This window comes from Fukomys damarensis, unplaced genomic scaffold, assembly GCF_012274545.1.
Source record: "Fukomys damarensis isolate Sample0158 unplaced genomic scaffold, DMR_v1.0_HiC HiC_scaffold_17, whole genome shotgun sequence".
In the NCBI taxonomy this organism is placed as follows: Eukaryota; Metazoa; Chordata; class Mammalia; order Rodentia; family Bathyergidae; genus Fukomys; species Fukomys damarensis.
The window spans coordinates 11,428,780-11,454,519 of record NW_022900929.1 but is presented as its reverse complement, the minus strand read 5'-3'; the positions used below and the strand labels follow the sequence as shown (position 1 = coordinate 11,454,519).

Genomic DNA, 25,740 nt, shown 5'->3' with positions numbered 1-25,740 from the left:
CCAGGGAAGGGAAGTCAGTTAATTTTAAGGCTAACTCTGAGGTCACCTTGATTGGCCACAGGCAGGTCCAACATTCTTACCCTTCTCCAGTGCAGCTCAGTCTGCACCTTTTAGACATTTTCTCCAGATGAAGTCAGTTCAATACAGAAGGGAGGCCAAAATACATTTTAAAAAATCATTACAGTAAGAGACATATTGTCACTAATCTACCTCAAAATAACTCCGCCCCCTTTGACCACACTCATCCCGCTATTCTTGCCACTTTCTGAAGCAATTCTGGAAGTCCTCTGTGTCTTTTATGAGCTGTGATAAGAATTATAGTGAATGCCCCTGCTAAGTGTTATCCAGCAGAAAGGTCGGCTTGTAAAAACATTACAGTGTGTCCCTATTTACTTTATTCACCAGATCTGGCACTGTGGGATTTCTGGCTCTTTCTCAAAGTCAAAATGACTTATATAAGCATTTGTCATTTGTTTGATTTTTTTTCTTCTAGACTGTTTAAAACCTCAGCATATAGAAACCATATCTATCTCTCATGACTATCGAAACTGAGCAAGGCTTAACGCAGGGCAAGCTATGTAGATGTTATGGTTTTCTAGCAAGAACAGTTATTTGAGCTGGGCATGGGGGCATATGTCTGCAAGCCCTCTGGGAGGCTGAGGCAGGGGATCACAAGTTCAGGAGCAGACTGGGAAATTTAGAGAGACCCAAACAAAAGGGAAATGCTTTGAATTGATTCAGGACACCGAGACAACCACACAGCACAACTAAAGACACTTCTGAAAGGGGACTCCCACAATTGCTTCAGAAAGTGGCAAGAACAGTGGGATGACCCTGAAATATAAGTGGTACATACTTATAATCCCACCACTGTGGGAGGGTGAGGCAGGTAGATCACAAGTTTAGGCCTAGCTGATCAACTTAAAGACTTAGTGAGACCTTGTCTCTAAATAAAACAAAATGAAACAAACAAACAAAGAGACTGGCTGGAGTTCGATGTGAAGCCCCTAAATTCAATCCCTAGTATAGTCCCCCCCCGCAAAAAAGAGAAAGAAATATATTTCTGGTCTTTGTTCTTAGCTTCTGGCACACGGCTTCTAAAACTCTTATTATTTCCTAAGTAATAGGAGTGCTATGAGAACCTTTTGTTCTAATATTTGGTCTTTGACTGTGGTTCATGACACAGAGCTCTTAAATGCCTTGGAATTTCTTGGGTGGTAGGAAGATCTTTTGTTCTGATTAGGTTAACCTTGATGGGCTTCTGCATAACACCAAATGGGAGTCAGGCATCAGAATGGCCAAGCCATGATAAACACCATGGCGGAGAGGCGAGTGAGTTCTGGGGAGTGAGTTAATAATCAGTCATGCCTATGTGATTAAACCCTCCTCAACAGTCCCTGAACAGAGTTCATATCACTTCTGGGGTGCTGAATGCACTCAACTCCTCATCTCCATGGGGCTAGAAACTCCTGCATTCAGTTCCCTTCCAGACCTTGCCCCTTGTACCTCTTCATCCAGCTTGTCATTTATATTCTTGATCATGTCCTTTATAATAAACATGTTTCTCTGAGTTTTCTGAGTGAATTACAGTGAATTATTGACCCAGAGAGATATGGTCCATAAATACATGTATCATATATTCAACGTGTACTTGGGTGTTGAGACAGAAGGGAAATAATTAAGCAACAGGCTCAAATTTTATAGCAGTGGTGATTCTGGCAAATGGGCTGGTGCAAAATCTGACTCCCACTGGTGTCCCTGGACCTGCTCTTTCAGAGAAGACCGTAGCGTTGGTGTGAGATCCTCCTACAGGCTCAGCATGTGACTTTGGAATCCCCTATTTCAAGTGTGTGTGGTGTAGCTGGTCTCTCCCCAGGCCTTCATATTTCAGATTACTCCTCAGGTACATAGAACTGAGGTATCACAATGGCTGTGATAGAACCGAAGCTCTACCCAGCCCTTTAAGTACCGATTTCTGAATAAGGCAAATTCTTCTTTATCCAGCTTATGACAAGTGACCAGAGACAGTCCACTTCCATTCATCCGTCTGTCATCCATGTTTCCATCGCTCTATCCATCTAACATGCATTAAGTACTCATCTATGTAAAATAATGTATTAATGGAGTGGTTTGTACTTTTGTTTCACACTTAACTTACGTTTGTATAAGGTTATACAAACATATAATAAAGCAAACATGATATATGTTTGACTTTAATCCCTTTCATTTCAGAACTAAGGCTTCACAGCTTCCTAAGTTTACAATACCATTGCTATTTAGAAGTACTGTATTTTGCAGAAACTTGTCAAGAATACTGTTTAAGTCTTTTTCCACAATAATGCTATAAGACATTTCTTTATTGGGAAAATGTGGATTCTATTCAAGTAAGACTAGGGTTTCTAGTATAAATGTGTAGGGGTTGCATATCTAGACAATCTAAAATATTGAGCCAATGGAAAAAGGCCATATGACTTTATAGATAAGAAAAATTGTATTAAAGATGAATGAATGACATTTAATCTGTTCCTTGTCCCACTAATTTTTACATGCTTTTATTTGCATGCAACAGATATGCTGTCTTCACCTACGTTCAAAAACCATTTCTACAGGTTATGTATGAGGTGTGATGGACAAATATGGTGAATTCTTAAATTAAAAAATTAGTTACAGCCAAAAAAGTTGCCATTAATTCCCCTCCAAATACTCCCGCTCACTTTGAACACATTTAGTCCATGGTTTTCTCTACTTTCTAAAGCAGGTCTGGAAGTCCTCTTTCCCTGAGTGTCTTTAGTTACACTATTGCGGCTGTCTCAATATCTTGCATTGGTTCAAAGTATTTACATTTCATGGTCATTTTGACTTCAGGAAGAATGAGAAGTTGCCCTGTGGCAGATACAAAAATAAGATGGATGAGGGCACACTGTCATTTTTTATGATGCCTTTTCATGGATGGCCCTCACTGTAGTTTTGATCATACTTAGTAAAGATACTCACAAAAGAAGATTTCCAGAACTGCTTCAGAAAGTGGCAAGAGTGACGGGATAAGTGTGTTTGAAGCGAAGGAGAGGATTTTGGAGGGGATTCATGGCAAAGTGTCTTTTACTGTAATAAATTGCTTTTAAATTATACATTCCTGTATATTCTGGTCACCTCACATATATAAATAGGCAGCCTACTCACGGAGCCTAACTTGCAGGGTTGTTCTTCTTTACAAATGCTTGTTCAGAGATTTCCCATCTACCCACAGCCCAGGCAAACCCCCCAGGCCCTGGAGGCAGCTCACTGTGCACACACCCACCAGCCCACAGGCTTGCCCTCTTTTATTTCCTCTGATGCTCACAAACAGAGCAGCAGGGACTTTAAACACACAGAAAAGCAGCTTGACATGCTGGCTCCATGCCTGGTTGTTTCAGTTCTGAACTGTGGCTCACAGCCCTGCAAGCTGAGCAGTTTACCCCCTCTAAAGTGGCAAGACTGACTCAGCACATTACAGCCACTGGGGATGGCGGCGGGCCCTGGCCCACACTAAACCAGGGTGGGCTTTGGGGCTATCTGTTCCTGGACATGGACTTATGTCCTCATGTGAGCTTAGCAACAGTAGAAAATTCTTCAGAGGGACAGAGGAGAGAAAGAGAGAGAGAGACAGAGAGAGAGAGAGAGAGAGAGAGAGAGAGAGAGAGAGAGAGAGAGAGAGAGAGAGACAGGCAGCCACCATGATTTAAACTGAGCCAGAGAGGATACTTACTGCTGACTAACTGGCCCACGCTCAAAGCTGAAGAAGAGGAGGATGAGGAGGAAGAGGAGGAAGGCTGTCGGACGGGACTTTGAGACATGGACGCTTGGCTGTGAGCCAGGTGCAGAAGGGTCCCTTGGGAGGCTCCTTGACCCACTGATGTCTGGGAGGGTTGGTGGAGCTACACGGGGGGATGTAAAAAAATACACGAATGAGAAATCAGGGGAAAATGCCAGGGAACAGAATCTGCAGTTGGGGTTGAATCATTTTATTTCCAAGAATATACAGTAAACTTCAGAGGAAGAACACAGGACCTAAACCGCAGGTAGGGATGTTTTTGTATATATTACTGCTTGTTTGACAGACACTTAAATAATTATTATCAATATATTACTAATTCTCTACTTGGCTTGCTATAGTGCATAATTTTCTGCATTTCTCAGCCGTGAATTGTGGCTGGACTCTTTCTCCTTGTTCATACAATTACAGCATACAGGACAAGTGTCTCAAGTATGTTTAGACACCATATAACACAATCAACTTGGAATGCAAAATTCAAATGTGTAGCCATGGCCCACCATTTTATTTTATGGACCTGGGATCTTGGAGTGTGAGTGTGTATATGTGTGTGTGTGTGGGGGCGGGTACTTCCAACTCAGGTTGAGTGTACATGGGAACTTTCTGTTCTCCCACATCCAAGAGTCTGGGTGCCTTCCTGTGGAGCTGATAAAATGCTCTCTGACATTGTACAGAAAATTAAGAGAGAATTGATGGAGTTGGGACTAAAATATCCCATAATATCAGTAATTCTCAGTTGTGATTTTTTTGCACTATGCTACCACTGTGTTAAGGATGGTCATGTTCTCGCTCTTAAATTCCCATGGCAGCCTGTGCTGAGGGTTCAAGTACAGTCCCTCATTTATAAACAAGGAAGCCAAAGCACAGAGAGGTTGAATGGTCTTATAGGTTCATCCAGCTGATATGGACAGCTGGTTTCTGCACACAGGAAGTCTGACCTTGGGATCTGAGCTAAGAGTCAAATGCTGCAAGGAAAAATTCATTTAATTAAAAAACTGTGCGCAAAGGAAACTGTGTGTCTGTGTGCAGTGGTGATAGGGCTACTGGGGATTGAACCTAGGGATTTTGCACTGAGCTATATTCCCAGCCCTTTATTCATTTTTTTTTTTTTTTTACTTTGAAACAGCATCTTGCTAAGTCATTAAATTGCCCAGGCCAGGCTTGAACTGGCTGTCCTCCTGTCTTGGCCTCCCAGAATGTCAGGACTACAGGTATGTGTGTTACTGTGCCCAGCTAGGAAGGCTGTCTGGATGTCTGTTTATTCATTACTCCTTTACAAATTACCAAAGGAGTGTTACTCTGAGAGATGAGAGGAGCAGAGCTGAAAAGAGGAAGGAAAGAGGAAAGGGAGAGGATAGCAGGAGCCAGGTCCACTTGGAGGGATCGCTCTCCATCCTGTGTTGTCCTCCTAGAAAGATGGCATCAGTGTGGCCCAGGACTTGGAGCAAGTGGATGATTAGCCTCAGCAATAGCTCTGTCATCAACTGGTACAGCAAGTTTGGGTTTACAGTGAGCTTTTGTATACATCATCACATTCACGGAAGTGTAGCAAGGTTGTCAGAGAGGAGGGTCAGCCTGGCAGCAGAATCAGGTCTGGCCCTGAACTTTGGTGGGAAGCCGCTCATAAAACAGGCACCAATCTTTGACTATTTTCTTGGTACCTGAGGGCCAGCCAAGGGAATATCCACTTTGCATTTATCATTGCCTTCCATTGTGTGTTCAGTTTTTTCATTCACTTTATTGAATTACAATTTACAGATAATAAGATGAATCCATTTCACACAGTTTTTGTCAAATGAAAATACCTGTAAAATGACCACCATATTTAATATAGAGAATGTTCTTATCCATCCCCTAATTTTCTTCTCTCTTTTGCAATCTCTGTCCAACCAGACATGTGCTTTCTCCCACTGTGTTTTTGCATGGTATGGCTGCAGACAACAGAATCATACAGAATGCATATTTGCACAGCTTATTTCTTTTACTTTTTACCTGTCAAACTTTTTGAGATTTATCCATTTTGTTACACGCATTGGTAGTGCATTCTTTTTCATTGCTGAATAGTATATATCTCCATTGATGGGCATTTGGGTTGTTTCAAGTTTGGGGTCACTATAGGGACATGATACTTAAACTGTTGCAAACACTTACATACAAGTGTGTGTCCACATTTTGGTTTTGATTCATTTATGAAAGTACCTGGCAGTGGAATAACTGGACCATACTGTAACTGCTTATTATACTAAGAAACTCCAAAACTGTTTTCCAAGTGGTTGTATCATTTCATATTACCAACAGCGGGTAAGAAATCCAGTTGTTCTATGTAATCATCAACGCTTTGGATTATCAATCTTTTTAATTCTCTAAAGAGCTTTCAACATTAAGTTAACATTTTACCCTCAAGTAATTGTCAGTAAGGTAGTATAGTGGAAATGTGCTGATAGAGCTATTTCCCCTTCTGTCCTGGAAGTGTAATGATTACCAGCAACTTCTGCAATCCACATGCTATTCCCATGCAGTAGATACACCTGTTATGATTCTGATAGGTAAGCAATCGGCCTAAACTCACATGGCTGCTGAACATCGGAATCCAGGTTCTCACTCCCCAGTTTAGGGATTTCCCCAAGATGCTTATGCTGCCTCTCCTAAGGAATGGCTTACAGCTACAATTTCAAGTGCACACCCTACTGGTACTCAGCTATCCTAAGTGGAGGCTAAATTAGGAACCAGATATGTTCATAGTCGACACAGGAACCCAGATTAATATGCACCAAGCATCTGCCTAAGGTAATTAGCCAATCTGATGCGCATATAATCAACAATTGAAGCCAATACATTTTATTCTGTAGGGATGTATATTAAAGACTAAGTCTATTTTTAATTTACTCAAGAAAATATGATGAATAGGGGCTGGGAATTTAGCTCAGTGGTTCCACTGCCTGCTTTGCAAGCACAAGGTCCAGAGTTAGATTCCTGGTACAAAAAAAAAAAACCTGCATCAAAATATGATGAATATTTGCATGTTAATCTACCACCCTTACCTATTGAGTTGTTCTTCTAAAGACTATTACTTGTGAAAATTGTTTACAGGTTTGAGCTACTGAACCATGGGCAGTCTTCAGTTTACCATCCCATCAATACTTCATTGGCCTTGGGTGGGGTAAAGTACTGTCAAGGAACTGGATAAGATAATAATCAATTTAAATGTCTCTTCCTCAGACATAATTCAGTAAAGAAAAAAAATTGCTAGGTTACCATCTCACTTAGGGGTCACAAAGGGGAGCAAGGACTTACATGTGGAGCTATGCAGAAGAAATCTGAGAGGAAAACAATACATTAGGAAAGAGAGAATAGAATCTAAGATTTCTAAGACTCTTAAGAAATATTTTTCCTTCCAAAATACATAATGATTTTTTTTTAGGACACTGGGGTCCTGATTTCTCTCTAGAGTTCAACCAGCAAAATTGAAAATTCTTCAAGGTACATACGTGTCAAAAACCAAGAGGATTATGTAAGGAGGAACATCGTAATGGAGCCTATATATTTCATTCCAGTTGCCAGTGTAGACGCATGCGTGCTACTTCTAGAAGCATCTGTGAGCCAGATAAAATAGCCAGTTGTACATATGAAACCAGTCCAAAGAGTAACCTCTCCCTCATTCATTCTTTCTTTACATCTCTGTCTTCTATCTTCCAAACTGTAATTCTTTCAGGTAAACTATGAAACATAGTGCATTCTATCTTTGAAATTCTTGGTTTAATGGCTTTGATGTATTAATTTAAAAATTTTATGCTTAGGAGGAAAGAAGGGCAATAGGATTGAAATTGACTAAAATACATTAAGTGCATGTATAAACTTCCCAAAACAAACCCCACCATTATGTAATATTAACATGCACTAATAAATTGTACTAACATTTTTTTGCCAGACTTGTAGGCTAAAAATTACATCTAATATTATAGTAATTTTCTCTAGTTATTAGTTTTTTATTAAAATCATGCTGTTTATACTCTAAAAATTTATTCCTAAAATATATTTACCAAATAAGAAAAGACAAGGCAGCAAAATAAGGTATTTCATGAAACAAGTCTGGGGTTCAGTATAGAAAATTTAACATACTTTTAAGTAAGCAGCATCAGGAAAATGCTGTTTAATTTGATTTAATTATATTGCATTGAAAGATATGGAAGGCCAGGGATTTAGCTCAGTGGTGCCGCTGCTTGCTTCACAAATGCAAGGTCCCGAGTTCGATCCCTGGTACAAAAACAAAAAACAACAAAACCCCCCAATATGGACATTTGTAAAAATTATATATATATATTTATTGTATAGTTATTAGCAGAAGAATAGATATATACATCTTGAAATATAAGTGAACAGAAAAACTGGGATAGCTTATTGAAAGAAAGCGTAGGCAATTAGGAATGACTAGAAGTGTGAAGAAAAGCTTATTCCTCTACCATCCTGGAGGGAAAAGGAAACTAAGAAGCTCTGTAAGGGCAGCTGTCTTGTGACAATGCCTTGACCTTAAAAGGCCAAATCTGTAGCTACCATCTATTGCTGTTTCCTATTTTTTCCCCCTTTAAATTTATTGGTACATTTAAAGCAAACAATACAGTTACATTTATGATTGGGGTCTTTGCTTCCTGTGCTTTCACATACATTGTTTTTAGTCTTGGCAATGGTCCTCTTTGTTAGGTATTGATGTGTTGTTACAGAAGGGAAAAACAGAGATTTAAAAAGATGCAATGATGTCCCTGGGACAACGACTGCAGGTAAGAAACAAGAACCAGCTCACTCCCAGATGCCTTGCTGGTCTCAACTCCACCTGTCACCGGAGAAGAGCTGCTGCAAGTCAGGGAGGCAGCAGGGAGCTCCCGCTTGATTCAGGTCCATCCTGCTGGTCAACCCCAGGGTAGATCATCATGATCTATTCATCTGAACGTGTCTCAGTTCTTTTCGCTAGTATGAAATTTTAAATATTTTTCTAATTTGGCATTTATTCTCTACAAGTCAAAAAGCATTTAAAATTTCCTATCTTTAAGAAAATGTGAGCTGGGATTTAGCTCAGTGGTTCGGTGGCCTGCCTTGCAAGTGCAAGGAACCGAGTTCAATGCCGGGTACCAAAAAAAAAAAAAAAAGAAAAAAAGAAAATGTGATGCTTGTGATGCTCTTTGGTGGCTAAAGGATTATTCAAAAATTTTATTATGGCTGGGAGTGGTGGCACATGTCTGTAATTCCAGCACTTTTGGAGGCTGAGACAGAAGGATTGCAAGTTCAAGGCCAGGCCGGGCAACTTAGAGAGACCACATATCAACTAAAACATAAAAAAGGTTAAGGATGCTTCTGAGTGCAAAGGGTCTGTTCAATCCCCAGTACTGCAAACAAAACAAAACACAATGTTTTATTATGATTTTAGTGCCATATGGGGAGACATCTCAGCAGAAGTTGCTCGTGGATTGTCCTTTGCTTGATATCATTAATTCTGGTTATCTGTAGTCCTCCAAACTTACTCTCAGTATTGCATCCTTTTTATACCATCTTGTGTGCTATTGACCCACTATACCCGGACTGAACTGTCTACAGGAGCTGGAGTTTACCTGTTTCTGAGTTCACACTATCATTTTCTTGCCCTTTTTTTTGAGCTGGGAGCTAGGTGTAAATAGGCTCAGAGCACAGACAGACACTCAGCATGCAAGGACAGGGAAGGGACAGTTCTTGTTAGCCACAGGAGGGACGATGTCCATCCCACGTGCAGAATGACAAACAGGGAGGCCAGGACTCCGAGACCGACAAATTCTGTGCTTCCTGTGCACTCTCACAGGCTAGCTTCGTTGGTTTGTTTGTGTTGGCTGGCAGTGTCAGATGGTTCAAAAAAAAGAGACAGAAACAGCAGCTCATGGGAAAGGTCTTCGTGATTTGCTACACTACTGCTCTTGTGTATCTTCCCTGTGTGATGCAGTATTTCCTTCATGATGTTTTGGTTTCTGGAATAAAGCACCTTCTAATTAAATCCAAGATTGATATAAAAATAAGTATAGGGATGGCAATGATATAAAAATAAGTAGCGGTGGCAAGAGTCTTGGGGAATGGAATCAAATGCAGAATGTGCTAGACTCACTGGAAAAGACAATGGCTAAAAGAAGTAAAATTCAAGTGGGATTAACTATAGAGAAACTAACTGGGGGGTTGGAAAACTCTCTTGGAATCTGCCCAGGCAAACTGGACGTGGCTTGATCTCGTACAAATGTGCCAGGAGCCACCAGGAAGTGAGGAATGTGTATTTTAGAAGGGCTCAGGAGAGAAACTGTATCAGTGGTTTTTGAAATTTAGTTCTATCACATTCACCCAGAGGGTGGTTAAAGCCAGATGACTGAGTCCCATCCCCAGAGTTCTTATTCAGTTTGGAGTTCATGTTTAAACTAAGGACCAAGAATTTGCCTTTCTAACAAGTTCTCAGATGCTGCTGTTTGAGGAATCAAATAGGTTTCGGAAGGAGCTTCTCATGAAGAAAGAGCAAAGTGATAAAACATTTTGGTGGGCTCTGGGGACTGAACTAGGGCCGTTACACAGAGCTTCATCCCCAACCCTTTTTACTTTTTAAAAATTTGTGCTAGGTCTTACTAACTTTCCCAGGCTGGGCTTGAACTTGGTATATTCCTGCCTCAGCCTCTGAGCGGGTAGGATTACAGGTGTGACCACCACACTCAGCTAAAAGACTAAGTTTATTATGTCTAGGCAAGAGAAGTCTGGGCCCAGACACAGTAAAAACTGTTACTAATTTGGAAGATATAAGGAGCATAGAAGTCTTATTGAGGAGTTTGTTCTACTATGGGCAGGATAACAATGTAGGTATTATCTGCTGCCTGCCGTGCAAGCGCAAGGACCTAAGTTCGATCCCCAGTACCAAAAAAAAAAAAAAAAAAAGAATGTGTATTTAAATTTGTGGAAAGATTTAAGGTTGACATGGGGATAATCTATCTTGAAACTTTTCAAAAAGCCAGAGCATGTCACTGGGGGAGATTTTAGCTGTCTTTGTGGGAGGTTTATAAAAGCCAGGAGGAAGTGATCCTTTTGGCAAAATTTTGGAAACGTATTCCTTCAAGCTCTAGTCCACGACTCTGGAATATGTCTCTATAACCTAAATAGGAAGAAGAGCCCCATATTGAAAATTCTGTGAATATTTAAACAAATTTATTACGGTAAAAGACACATTGCCCTTAATCTTTCTTAAGTGCTTTGAACACACTAACCCATTGTTCTCCGAAGCAGTTCTGGAGTCCGCCTTCGTGTCTGCAGTTGTGCTGTGCTGACTGCCTCAGCGTCATGGAGCAATTCAGATTGTTTACTGTTTATGGTCATTTTGACTTTGGGGAAGAGCTCGAAGTTGCATGGTACCAGGTCCAGTGAATAAGGCAGGTAAAGACACGTTGTCATTTTTTGTTTTTTTTTTCCTTTTCTTTTTTTTAATGCTACCTTTCTGTTGGGTGGCACTGGGCCACTGCATTCACTTTGATCACACATCATAAAGACACCCAGGAAATAGGACTTCCAGGACCACTGCTCCAGAAAGTGTCACGAGTCATGGGATAAGTGTGTTTGAAGTGAGGGAGAGTATTTTGAGGGAGGATTCGAGGTAATGTGTCTTTTACTATAATAAATTAAAAAAATGTAAACACATACCATATTTCTGATCAACATTTTTACACCTCCTAAGTGCGGGGCACTAAGCACCTCAGAAGTACCAGTGGTAGGGGGAGAGAGAGAGAGCAAAGCAGGGTCCCTGATGTTGGGCACAGTACGGATGTGAGGAAAGGAGGAGAGTTAGAATGAGAGGATTTGGTGCAGAGTGGAAAACGAGGGATTAAATGTAGCTGAGGTAACAGATGAGAGGATGTGGAAGGAGCAAGATTTTGAAGTTTGAGAAAGAGAAATGGAAGACAGAGCTGCTTGGAAGGTCTTCTCACGCTCCTTGGAAGAGTATCACCAAAGGACGGCAGACACTGGAAAGACAGAATTAGAAAGACACAGAGCACCAGAGCTGGTCAGAGATGAGGGGCCTGGCTGCAGGGCAGGGGCCAAGGAAGGGGATTGGGTCAAGGTTGTGAAGGATGGGGGAGCTAAAGCTTGCCCGTTGGAGAAAGTGTCAAAAACATTTCAGGGACACAGGAAGAGCCACGCCAAGAGCAAAGAGGTGGGATGCTGGGATGTGTGACTGCAAGGTCAAAGGGCTATTTTGTTTTGGGATCAACTATATACATTCCATCCACCTAGGGAAACCCCTTTTTTGGGGGTACCAGGGATTGAACTCGGGACCTTGTGCTTGCAAAGCAGGAGGCGGAACCACTGAGCTAAATTCCTGCCCCCTCATCATTTTAGATCCCTGTGGGTGGAAATAGCTCATCCATGTCTAACTCTGGGTGGTTCCATGGCAAAACTGGGAAACTGATTCAGACCAGGGCTGAGAAGGGAAATGGATTTGTAAAACAGTAGCTCAGCAAGTATGAATTTTTATATTTACTTGAAAAATATGTGGATGGATTTGGCTAACAGCGTAGCATTTTAAAAGTCATTTAAATAAGTTGCCTCCCATTAGCTTTCTGTTAGCACCATGATTAGATTACTTTTTGAAGAAAAACTACCTTCATAGATGATAGCCTTCATGTGCTTTAGTTATGGTGTTTAATTTCTGAAAAGCTTCCATTCTTTAATGATAAAAGTGGTTTTCCTTTCAAATATCTGTATCCACTTTATGGCTAAAAACTCCCCTTACTTTTTGTTACAATTTAGTCAAAAGGAGAATAAATATACACAAAAGTGATGTCTGTGTAGAGTCTGAAGAAACCATTAATTTAAAGGCTATTCAGAGGGTAGCCAGGGGATAGCCAACCAGGGACTGGGAGTCACTCTCTGATTTGGGGGGAGTCACTCTAAGCTGTACCAGTTCTGGAATCTCTGGGAGGGAACAAAGCATTACTTTTGAACTCCACTGGATATATTTATTTTAATAAATTTTTAAATGCACATACAGGTTTTTGTCTCTCCTTTTCCAATCCAGTCCTTTTCTGACTTTTATTTTCTTCCATTGCACACAAAAGGGTCTCTGATGTGATATTGTAAAAGTCATATCTAGAGCTATTTGGTTCCAGAATATATATTTTAAAAGGCTGTTTGTATTTTAGATGATAACTTTGCAGATTTTTCTCAGTTTTTCATCAGTGGAATAAATCATCAAGGAAATGGATACACCATTCTTGGGTTGTATTCAGTCTCTTTTAGTTGACAACCAGACAGACGTGGGATTTCAATTAAGGGTGTAATTATTATTTTAAAAATGAAAACCAATCACTCTAAGTCATCTGGTCTGATAACTATGTAATTTACTCAGCAAAAATGGGCTTCCTTCTAAGTGTGGGTTAGGGAACTCTCTGCTGTAATTTATGACATATTTTATTGTCAGAACTATGCTCTTGTGAGATCAAGCATTTGTCATAAATCACTTGAAAAATAAATTGAGAAACTTCTCTACTGGATGGTAGAAATCCTTTATTTTTTAGTGGTTGTCCATATATTTCTTCAATGTAAAGGGTAATATTTAAAGAAAAAAATTTGAAGACAGCTATCTTTATCCTTGGTTCTGAACTTTTTACTTTTTGACTCTGGAAATTTTATGAGACTTAGGCTCACAAATATTTATATGCAGGATAAACATCTCCTGTTGATTTGCCCAACTTATTTTCTTCATGTTCTAAAGTGTTTCAACCAGAGCTGATGCCAGGAGTTAATATCACTCACTTCCCTGATGTTTCTGACCAGGTTCACCATTGGGTCCCTTGATTTTTCTGGGACTGGAATACCACTCTCGTACAAGCCCTGAGTAAGAGGCCTGTTGGTGCCTGTTGTGACTTGGGCATTTTGGACGGTTCCCATACCATTCTTCCTGGCTGGGCTCACGTCTTCTCTCATACAGGAGGGACATGCACATACATGAGAGGCATGTGCATGTACATCAGCAAAGGGAATCCCACCATTTAGCTGTTAGTTGGAGCTGAGATGAGTTGGACTTGCAAGGTGCACCCCCAAGAAACTAGCTGTCTCTTCCCAGCTGCTAAATATCCAGTCCTGCCACAAATAGGGCAGTGGAGATGGTGGTTAGACCAGCAGAGGATCATCTCTTCTATTAGCTGTATCAGGAAGCTCCTCATGTTTGGTTGGGTGTACGAGACAGCGATGGTAGAACTTGATTCCTGACAGCCACTATGGGCAAGGAGTTGAGAAGGGGAGCCATTCCTTGATTAGTCCCTTGAACACCCCAACTGTCATGCCTCAAATGTGGAGCAATCATTTTATATAACAGCTGTCACCCACACACCCACCCTTGAAACTCAAGGTGAGAATGAGAGCTACTTTATATTAAATGTTAATGATTTCTAACTAATTCATCACCTTTTGGGCAATTTACAGCTTGGTTCTGCTGACAGAAATAGTTTTAGTTTTTAGCAGATTGTACAAAAGAGATAGATTTCTTAATATTTTCTGTTGGGAGATAATTATGAACATGGTTAAAACAGCTAAACCTAAGGTTTAAAAAGCCAATGAAAACAGAGAATTTTGTTTTATTTGGGGAACAAATGAACCCTTGTAAAGAGTAAATGAAATAAATGAGCAGAGAGACAGTAAGTCTGGCAGGGATGCTTCACTTGGGATGAAGAAGAGCAAAGGGAACCTTGGCTCACTAGGATAGAGGTTTAGATTTGGTGCAAGAACACAGAAGTTTTTCTTCTCCAGGAAGCATGTTCATACCTGGCTTGCTGTTTCCTGGTTTGATCTCCTTACCAGATGAGGTTTCCATGCTAACCGCTCTCATAATTCCTTCTCTTCTTCTTTATGACACTGACAGCTTATCTTACATTCATGGTGAATCAGTCCTTAATGAATGTGCACCTCTTAAGATATCTGGCTTGACTGCCACCACTACAGTCCAGCTTCTGGGTGCAGCGCTGGACACAGGCAAGTGGTCAGTACATCGTTCTGTTAAACAGATTTTTAGATATTAATTGAACAAGCAAATGGATTTTCCAAATATGGCCTCTCGGGACCACCAAGAAGGGCCTGTTTTCATAGTTAGATAAGAAACCAACTGGAGGCCACGGCTGAGGTTTCTGGAAGACTTTTGGACACTGTTGTAGATAAATGGTGATGTTGATGCACTCTTCTTCTCTTTTCATTTGTATTTATTTCCTTTACATTATTCAATTGTCCAGCAAGTCACAAGTGGCTATATACTGGGCTATACATTCACTGACTCTTCATGGTTCCCTTCTACCATCCTTCTTTTGTTAGTGTGTGTTCCAACTTTTTACTGATTGATGGGTGGATTAATTGATTTTCTTGGTACTTGGAATTGAACGTAGGGCCTTTACACTGAGCTACATCCCCAGCCCTTTTTATTTTTGAGACAGGTTCCTGCTAAGGGTCATGGTTGCCCAGGCTGTGCTCAAACTTGCAGTCTTCTTGCTCAGCCACCCAGAGTGCTAAGATCACAGCTGTGCACCATCACGTCCAGCCCCAACTTTAAACCTAGGTCGTAGGCCTTGGTCTCTTTTTTTTTGAGACAGGGTCTCACTATGTAGTTGAGACTGACCTGGAACTCACTATATAGCCTAGGCTGGTCTCTAACTCACTGTGATCTTCCTGCCTCAGTCTCCTGAGTTGCTGGGATTACAGGAGTGCACCACCACACCCAGCGCCTTGGTCTCCTCTTACTTCTTGATTCCCGATGTTAACAAATGACTTATTTCTAGGTGTTTAAAACAGAGATAATTCACACTTTTAAAACATTACAACAAATAAGCAGAGGAACTGATGCTTCCCTATGGCTTTACCTGCTTTCATCTGTGCAGCACCGGATATTTGTCTGTTCTCTCTCTTTTTTTCGAAACTCCTGATGCTAGATCATTACATTATGGGTTCCTTTCCTGCTTACCCACCATTTCTTCTCTCCCCTTCCTTTTCTATTCCTTATGAGCTGGTGTTTCCTAGATGACTCCTGGGTCTTCCTTCTGCTCCTCATGCTTTCTCTGCATGCCCCATATGTTTGCAATTACAACAAATGTACTCAAGACTTCCAGATCCAGCTCTCCTGTCCTGAGCTCTAAGCATGAATACATACTCTTGTTTTCAGCTAGCTATTAAGGCTTTCATTAATTCTTACTTGTGTTGCACTGTCAACTCCTGAGTAGTTTGTTGACAATATCTTTTTAGACCAACCTGCATATTGGTATGAGTTGTTTCCTTGAAAAAAGTAAAGCCAGCCATGCCATTTACTTTTAAAAATATTTCTTATAGATTCCCAGAGTAAATGATGGTATCACTGCCACCACCACCACCACCACCACCACCGCTGCCTCCACCACCACAACTACATCAGCGTTTGCTCTATGCTAGGCATTATTCTAAGCCCTTCACCTATCTGAACTCCTGTATTTCTCATAAACTGGTTGTCATGGTTTAGATCTAAAATGTCCCCGCAAAGTCTCATGTGTGCAGAAGTAGATTTGGAATCAGTCATTTGGAAATGATTGGATAACGTGGGCAATACCCATCAGTGGATCTATCCATGTATGAGTTCATAGCTGGATGTGCTGTGCTGAGGTGGGGCCCAGCTGGGAGGTATGACCTCTCGTCCCTTGCTCCTCCCTTTTCTCTATTTTCTTGCTCTTCTTCCTCGTCGCCAGGATATGAGCACCTTTCCTCCACCAGGCCCTTCCACCATCCACTTCTGCCCTGAAGCCAACCAACCATGGACTGAGTCCTCTGAAAATCTAAGCCAAAGTAACTACTTCCTCCTTTAAGTTGAAGGTGTCAGGTATTTTTCTCTCAGCAACAGGAGAATGCCTGATACACTAGTTTATCTCTATTTTACACACAAGGAAATGGGGGCGCAAAGATACCATATAACATGTCCAGGGTCACGTGACTATCCTCAGCTTATCCTGTGTTCCAGTCACATTGGCCTTTCTCCTATCTCTCAACATCCATCCTCTTTCTCATTGCCTTGCCTTGTGCCTGCTCTTCCTGCTGCCTGGGAATGTAGTGAACCACCGCAGGTTAATGTCAACTATTCATTTACCAGGTTAACTCTTACACATCTGTTCCCAAGCCATTTTCTCTGAGAAGATTTAAAATTCTGTTGGCAGACCAGGTCACTCCCCTCTCTGTGGTCCTACCTGCCCGGGGACAGGGTATTCTCTGCTTTACTACACTGTGTATCTGAGTTCCTTCTCTTTCATCTGTTTCTTAGCATTTATCAGGGCCTGTTGATAAATGTTTGCTGGTGGAACCAATTAACCAGAAGCTCCATGAGGTCAGTGACTATGTCTTTCTTCTTCAGGGCTCTGTATGCAGCTTTTGGCATAAACACATGGGGCGTGCTTAGTAGATATTTGAATGAAAAAATTAACTGGATCATCATCTTTTAGTGAAATCAATAAGCAGAACTTCCAATTTTTCATGGCTTATTTGTAGGCAGCAGTCTCAGCAGCCAACATTTGATAAGTATTGATACGTATGTTAGGGCTTGTGAAGTTAAATATTTTGTAATGTAAAAGTCACTTTTCATAGATTGAGAACAGGAAGAAGGGAGTTAAGAAGCAGGCGTGGCTGCCTTGGCATAGGATCTTTACCTGCTGGCCTGGCTTGATGGGGGAAAGTGTGATACCCTGGGTGTTGATCACAGGTAGAATCTGGTTCCCGATGACAGTGGCGATGATCTGGCCCTGGGCGTTTGTCAGGAGCTGGGGGGTGATAGGCTGCACTTGAAGGCCCTGAGTGCCACTTGCTGCTTGGCTTGAAGGCCCTGGATTAGGCATCAGTGGAATGGTCCCGATAATCTGTAAGAGACGGGCATGAGAGTGAGAACCTGGGCTCAGTCAAGGAGCTGCCCACACAACTGAAGGCGACCTGCTACCTGGGAGGCTCCCCGGGAGGCAGGTCAGGATCTGGGAGCAGGGGGGAGGGCTTGAAACATGTGGAAGACAGGGCAGGAGATACTTATTCAAAAAAGAGATAACTGCATGAAGACTGAGGGAAGAAAGGCGTCTTATTTTAAATGCAAGCAAGAATTGCTAAGTGCATAAACATGCAATTTCTGCCAGGACAGCACAGACACTGGCAGTTCACCTATGTGAACTCATGTACTCCTCACAAGCACCCTGCAAGGTAGGTGCTGCCGAGAGGACAGATTTCTCAGCTCTCACGACCTCTGTCTACCTGGGAAGCCTAATCCTTTCCCCACAAGGGGTCCATGTACCCTGAGTTCCAGGGATCTTCTATCACAGTCCACCCCCTCCATCCATCCTCTCCCCTGACATTCCCCGACATCCTGTTCTCTGTCAAGGTTAGGGTTGACGTCTTGAGACAAGACAAGATTAAGGGCCTTTAGCATCCCAGGGCTCATGGTGGTTGAGAGCCCAGGCTCTGAAGACAGGGTTCCATTCCTAGCCGTACCACCCACTAGCCATGACACATCTGTCAAGTGACAAGATTTTCAAAGGCTTGAGAGAATCTGGATCACAGATAAATGTTTAAATATCTGAAATTCTTAAAATAGAAGCAAAATGACCCCTAAGAACTGAAATTAGAAAAAAATAATTTTTTTGCCTGTGCTGAAGATTAAACCAAGGGCCTTCATGTTGAGCTATATCTCTAGCTTTTAAAAAAACATTAAGACAGGGTCTTGCTAAGTTCCCAGGATGAGCTCAAACTGAGATCTTCTTGCTTCAGCCTCCCAAAGGGCTGCATTTACAGGTGTGCACCACCATGTCAGGCTTTAAACGATGCTTTTTAAACTGGGGCTTAAACAGACCTGAGAAGCAGGGCCCAGGTGGCATGGAGCAGGACTGGCTTTTCTTTGTATCCAGTGAATGTAGTACACAGATTGACTCCAGCAAGGACCTGACTATATTCAAGTGCTCTGGGAATGTTTGGGTTAGTAAAGTTAAATATTTTGTAATACTTAAGTGACTTTTCATGGAGGAGGGAGGAGCGTATCATGGACAGGAAGGAGCAGCAAAGGTCCAAGGTGTCTGGAGACCTTACACATTGTTAGGGACAGATTTAATCTGTAAGAACACAAACTGAGAACTGTCTCCAAATGCTGTGGAGGGTCGTGGGGGAGCTTACTGCGTGGGTGCTATTCCTCCTGCAAACACTGTGGGATGGTTACATGGCTCTGCTTGCCTCCTGGGTGCAAACCACAGTTCCCTGCCTCAGGATCACCAAGACACAGCCATGAGAAGCCTCAGGAAGCCTTTTGCATGTTTGTTTTCTTTTCCTCTGTATTCTCATCACAACTCTATGATGTGGGGATCAGTCATGCCTCCACTAATTCCATAGCGAGATAAAGAAACTCTGTGGAGTCACTTGAGGGAGCAGTGGGGAGGTGACAGAGCTGGAACTGGGGTCTAAGTCTGGCTGAACCCCAAATGCTTGCTTTTCCACTTGCCCTCAGGCTCCACCACTGCAGACACTGGGGAGCCTGACTCCTTGACAACACACCAAAGCCTGGTTAGTCCCACAGGCTGAGAAGCTGCTGGGCACTGAGTTTACAAACAACATCAATTTACACCCCACCACACTCACACAGGCCTTTAGAAATAGTTTCTAGTGAATACTTTTGAATGCCAAGGCCTTGTACGTGCTAAGCACATGCCTTACCGCTGAGCTAGACCCCCAGACCACAGGGAATGGTTTTTAGACACAACTGTGACTGGGAAGCCAGATGCCACTGGGACCACAGGGGAACCTCAGTGCCACACTATGTGGGGACAAATCCTCATGGGGCTGTTGCCTTCACTACAAAAGGCCCTGTGGGTCAGCACTAATGGGGAGCAGAGTGAATATCAGGTGTCAATGCAAGATGTCACAGATGCAGAGAGAGGTCAAGGGATTGCTTCAGAGTGATCAGCTGTGCCCTAGGGAGCTGGCAGCTTATGGTCTCTGTGGTCTCCCACAGTGAGCCTGTGAGATCCATCCCAGAGCATTGGCAAGGAACATGCGCCATCTGTACCAGCAGGTCAGGAGGAGTCCACTGGGATAGGTCATAGTTTTTAAGTACTGTATTGATGAGTGGTATTGTGGTTTAGGTCTAGATGTCCCCTCAAAGTCTCATGTGGTCATAGGTAGTTTTTCAGAGGTAGATGAGTCGAGAGTGTGTTATACTGCAATTAAGAACATGTGACTACTAAACCAGTACACAGATTGGCTTGGCACCGCCCTAATCCCTGTAGTCTCGATAAGATAAAAGGGGCAGAAAGATTGTTAAGGTTCCCTTATTGTTTTTGATGTGTTCTGCCACCATGAAATGTTGCCCCTCTGCCATATGCCACCCTGCCTTGGAACCAGCTGATTGGACCGAAACCTCTACAAACTGAGCTAAATAAATCTTCCTTTAACATCGAGTGTCTGGTATTTTGATTCAGCAACAAGAAAAGTAACTAATACAAGTGGTTTTGCATTAAACAGCCCAGGATTCCAAGGCCACTTCCTGTGACCTCGAAGGCAATGTAAAAGAGGCCTGGGGACAGAGCTCCTGTCCTAGGCCATGTTGGGTAATTCCTCTTGCCACAGTTGCACAGCAGAAACTGGGCCACCAACCTACCCTGGCTGCTCTTGTGTCTCTGGCCTTTGCCACCTCACTCTGTTTGACTGGCCTGAGCTGAAAGCCTGATGAATCTGTGGCAGGGCTGGCAAGTTCTATTTCAGGCAGGATGTCACTGTGTTTAGGAGCCTGTCGGGGTGAGAGAAAGCACAGACCATCACGGTACACTGTGATGAAGAGAGAGGCTTCCTGCCCCAGGATGATTGACAGGAGTCTCTGCTTCCTCCCTGGTAACAAGATGCACTTTCTGGGTGAAGGAAGAAGCAGAGAGACAAACAATGCTCAGCAGCTTCTTCCTTCAAGACAGCCTCCCATCCCAGCACGGAGCTGTAACGTTGCTAAAACACTTGCCACGTACGAGGGGTGATCTAAAAACGCAGTGAATGTTTAAATTCAAAAAAATTCATTACAGTAACAAACACATTGCCATTGTCCTTTCTCCAACCTGCCCCGCTTCACTTTGAACACAGTCATTTCATCCTTCTTGCCACTGAAGCAGTTCTGGAAATCCTCTTCCACGAGCATCTGTATTTGTGCTGTCGTGGTTACTGCAATGTCCCGAAATGATTAAAAAGGTTTCCCTTTTATGGTCATTTTGACTTTCGGGAAGAGCCAGAAATCATGCAGCGCCGGATCTGGTGAGCGGGTGGATTAGGATACACATGGTTTTATAAGCCAGCCTTTCCCTTGGATGTTATTCAGCAGCAGCATTCACTGTATTTTTTATAACACCTGGTAAAGACACTCACAAAAGAGGACTTCCGGAACTGCTTCAGAGTGTCAAGACGGATGGGATAAGTCTGTTCAAGGAAAGGGGCAGTATCCTGAGGAGGATTTATAGCGATGGGTCTCTTACTGTAATTTTTTTCTTAATTTAAACATACACTGTATTACCCCTTTTATGTCCTTGCCAACCTTATCCCTCTTTTTCTCTAGGTCTGAACATCACTCATCAAGTATAGGACACTGGTGGTCATAGCGGGAGGACTCTATTATGGCCCCAGGGAGGGAGCCTTGAGGGAGCTGCCCATGAGGTGGGGACAGGCACAGATCTGAAATCAGGAAGCCTTCTGTGAAGCTGCGCATTTCACATTTTTGCTCCTCTTTCGGGGACCTTGGGGCCACCATCTCAGTTTTGCCCAAAACTTGACAGTTCATTGTGGAGAATTCTGTCATTCTCTAAGGTATCACAATATGTTGGTTTTAATTGGCTCCCCTCTTTTTCCCCCATTGTTTATTGGTCCATTTAAAGCAAACAATACAGTTGCATTTATCATTGGGATCTTGTACCTTTACATGATATGTCTTGGTTCTTATTTTTTCCCTATACCCCTGCCTTCCCTTCACCCCCTTCACCCTTCCCTATTTACAAAGACTTTGCTTACATTTTTTCCTTTTTTCACATTTTTCCCCTTATTTCCTCCCTCCCCTTCCCACTTCCCCTTTAGCAATTTTCTTTTTGCTCCCTTTTGTGGAAGGGTAGAGACGATCACACACTGCATTGTCTACAGATTCTCTGATGAGCCTATTTTGCTTAGGATGGCTCTGCTTACCCTTAGCAATTCCACACATCTAGCTGGGACTTCTCCAGGGATTCTGGCTTCTTGGCGATCCCAACAAGGAGCCAAGAAGAGCTGAGGTACAGAGATCAGAGACTTTCTATACTCATAAACAGTTGTCCATCATAGCACTTGAAGTCATATTTCAAACTGAAGGCCTGAGATTCAAGGGAAGTGTTTTTTTCCCCATTAAGTTAACTGGTACATTTAAAGCAACCAATATAATTACATTTATCATTGGGATCTTGTACCTTTACATGATATGTCTTGGTTCTTTTTTCCTGTACCCCTGCCCTCCTTTCACCTCCTTCACCCTTTCCTATTTACAAAGACTTTGTTTCCATTTTTTCCTTTTTCTTTCTTTCTTTTTTAATACCAGGGATCAAACTCAGGACCTTGCACTTGCCAGGCAGGTGGTGGAACCACTAAGCTAAATCCCTGGCCCTCACATTTTTTCTTTTTCCTTATTTCCTTTCCCCTCCCCTTCCCAATTTCCCTTTAGACCTTTTCTTCCTGTTCCACACTCCCAATTTTTTTTCAGCTTTAATTGAGTTTATTGCTACATTTTAGGGATACAGTACAGTTACATTCATTGTTGGGATCTTGTACCTCTACATGACAAGTCTTGATTCTCATTTTTTCCCCTTACCTCTGCCCTCCCTTCACCCCCTCCTCCCCTCCCCATCTACAAACACTTTATTTTCATCTTTTCATTCTCTCACATTTTTTTCTTTTCCCTTTTTACTCTTCCCCTACCCATCCCACCTTCCCTACACCTTTAGCTCCTTTGTTCCCATTTCTAAATGTCAGTAATCTTATTAGAATCTTATGCATTGTTGCAGATTATTCACACCAGGGAAACTATTCGGTATTTGCACATGTGTGACTTATTTATTTCACTTAGGAGCATATCTTCAATATGTATCCATTTTCCTATGAATGAATCTATTTTCTCGTTCTTTATGGCTGAGTAATATTCCATTTTATAGAAAAACCACATCTTCTTTATCCAGTTTCCAACGGATGGGCAAATGGGCTGTTTCCAAGATTTAGCTATTACAAACTGTGCCGCTATAAACATGGGTGCACATACTTCTCTGTGATATGATTCTTTTAGTTCTCTTGGCACACTCCCAATTATATCATTTGAACCTTATTTACACTTTTAGTTTTTCATACCAGAGAAACTATTCAGTATTTACTCAAGTGTGTCCTATTTATTTCACTTAGGAGTATAGCCCCAATATGCATCCATTTAGCTATAAATGTCTCTAGTTTCTCACTCTTTATAGTTGAGTAGTACTCCATTTGATATAAAAACCACATCTGCTTTATTCATTCTCCAGTTGATGGGCATTTGGTTTGTTTCCCTTTTAGATATTACAAATTGTGCTGCTATAAATATGTATGCATATATATCACTGTGGTATGATTCTTTTAATTCTTTTGGAAAGATATCCAGCAGAGGGATAGTTGGGTCAAATGGGACCTCTAATCCTAGTTCTCTGAGGTATCTCCATATTGATTTCCACAGTGGTTGCACCAGTCTGCACTCCCACCAACAATGGAGAAGGGTTCCTTTCTCCCTACAGCCCCTCCAGCATTTGTTTTTGGTTGATTTCTTGATAGCAGCCATTCTTTCTGGAGTAAGGTGGAATCTCAGTGTTGTTTTCATTTGCATCTCTTGAATAACCAGTGATGTTGCACATTTTTTCATATATTTATTTGCTGTTTTTACTTGTCTGAGAAATGTCTGTTCATTCAGATGCCCATTTTTGAATTGGGTCTTTAAATTAGGGAGGTCTGATTTTTTTTTTTAGTTCTTTATATATTCTAGTCCTTTGTCTGAGGAGTAGCTGGTAAAATTTTTTCCCCACATTGTAGGTTTTCTCTTAGCTCTGTTGGTGGTTTCTCTTCCATCGCAAAAAAATTTTTAATACAATGAGATCCCAGTTGTTGATTTTTTTGTCCAAGTTCTCATGCTGTTGAGGATTTGTTCATAAAGTCTTCTCCTATGCCAATGTCTTTGAGAGTTCTACCTAATTTACTTTCCAGTAAGTTTAGTGTTTCTGTTTTGATATTAAGATCTTTAATCCACTTGGATTTTAGTTTAGTGCATGGTGAAAGATAGGGATCTAGTTTTAATCTTTGGCAAGTTGAAAGCCAGTTTTTCTAAGACCATTTATTAAAGAGGCTATCTTTCTTCCAGTGAGGATGGTGGGGTCCTTTGTCAAGGATGAGGAAGCTGAGTATGACTGGTGCTGTTTCTGCATCTTCTAATCTATTCCATTGATCCTTGGGTCTGTTTCTTTGCTAGTGCCATGCTGTTTTTATCACAGTGGCTTTTAGCTTTGTAGTATAGTTTCAAGTTGGGAATTGTGATACCCCTTGCCATGTCTCTACTGCTTAGATCAAGGGGAGTATTTGCATCCGCAGATATTTCAACTGAATCAGGGAATTAAAACTGAGGTTTGACAAAGTCATAGGGAATCTCTGGTTTGAGGGCAAGGAGGATACTTCTGAACCATTTATGGTCTTATAACTAGTTTTGGAGGGATTGACTACCCAGTTTCCAAAAGCTATGGATTTATTGCCAGAAGAGGTCTTGATACAAGATCATTTTGCTTAACACAGGGCATTGAGGGTCTGACTCCTGCTTAAGCCTTCAATATTTGAAACTAATTCATGCTCTCCCAAAGCATGAAGGACCTTGGCAATGCAACTGAATACCCAAAGAGCCTTCTCTCTATATGAACCAGATAATGTGCTATGGAGATGCCAGGAGACATGACAGGACAGAGCAGGAGTGATAAGACAGTAATGCCAAGATTCTATCAGTTCAAGGGAGGAGATGAAAAGCATTCAATGAGTAGACAAGGACGGCTGGTAAAAGTCTCTAGACTCACTGGTGGGTGCTCAAAAGAACACTGGGAAAGAATGGACTACTTCAGAGGAAGAAAGGTGGGCATAGTTCAGGAAGACTCTCAGAAGGCATAAGTGGTGTCTTGGAGATTGGGTGGGTTTGGGCAAAGTAGGGAGACCTAATAAGACAGTAGTCACAAGGTTGGAGACATGGAGGATGGCGAATGGAACAGTTCGGATGCAAGAGGAGGATGAGCCAGGCCAAGGGGTCTAGCTATCCAAGTTGTGGGTTGAACTGGGAACTGGGGAGGAAGTTTGGACAAAGTTATTCCAGGTGTGACAGTGACAGCATGGACAGAATGGGCCAGAGCAGCTGCAAAGCAGGAGAGCTGAGATTCTATTGTCATCCAACTATCAAGCAAAATACCTCAATGAATCCTTGGCACAGTGGGCACTTTGCTTCCACTTCAATTCAAAGAGCACAGCCTGCTTTATGGCCAGCTTGCAACATTAGAAATTTCGGAGTCAAGCTATTGCCCCATCAATCCCATAGCAAATGGCTTACGTATAGTTTGCAATCATCTTCTGCGTCATTGTCCTGACTGTCTACCAGTCATAATTCACCTCTGATGAAAGCTTGCACCAGACAGAGGTCCATCCCTGATTCTAATGATAATTTGTGACCTGAAAGAGTTCCATCTTCTCTGACAGGTGACTTATTTGGCTGTTGCTGATCATGTCCATCTGTCTCTTTCCTTAGATGAGTGAAGAGGAATAGGGTTCATGTTGCAAGAGCAATTTAAGACAATCACTGAAACGATTAGCACTCATCAGCACATATATTTAAA

General features: G+C 42.0%; 1 protein-coding gene across 2 annotated transcripts in view; it reads right to left on the bottom strand.

The window, feature by feature from the left end:
- Pou6f2 (POU class 6 homeobox 2) overlaps positions 1-25,740 on the bottom strand; it is a 494,967-nt gene that overhangs the window by 8,594 nt on the left and 460,633 nt on the right. For both annotated transcript variants that reach the window (XM_033764838.1, XM_010610864.1), the window contains exons 7-8: positions 17,497-17,703; positions 3,746-3,914 (exon numbers count right to left, since the gene is read on the bottom strand). In XM_033764838.1, the coding sequence (XP_033620729.1) occupies positions 3,746-3,914; positions 17,497-17,703 (376 nt within the window). The remainder of the gene's footprint in view (positions 1-3,745; positions 3,915-17,496; positions 17,704-25,740) is intronic.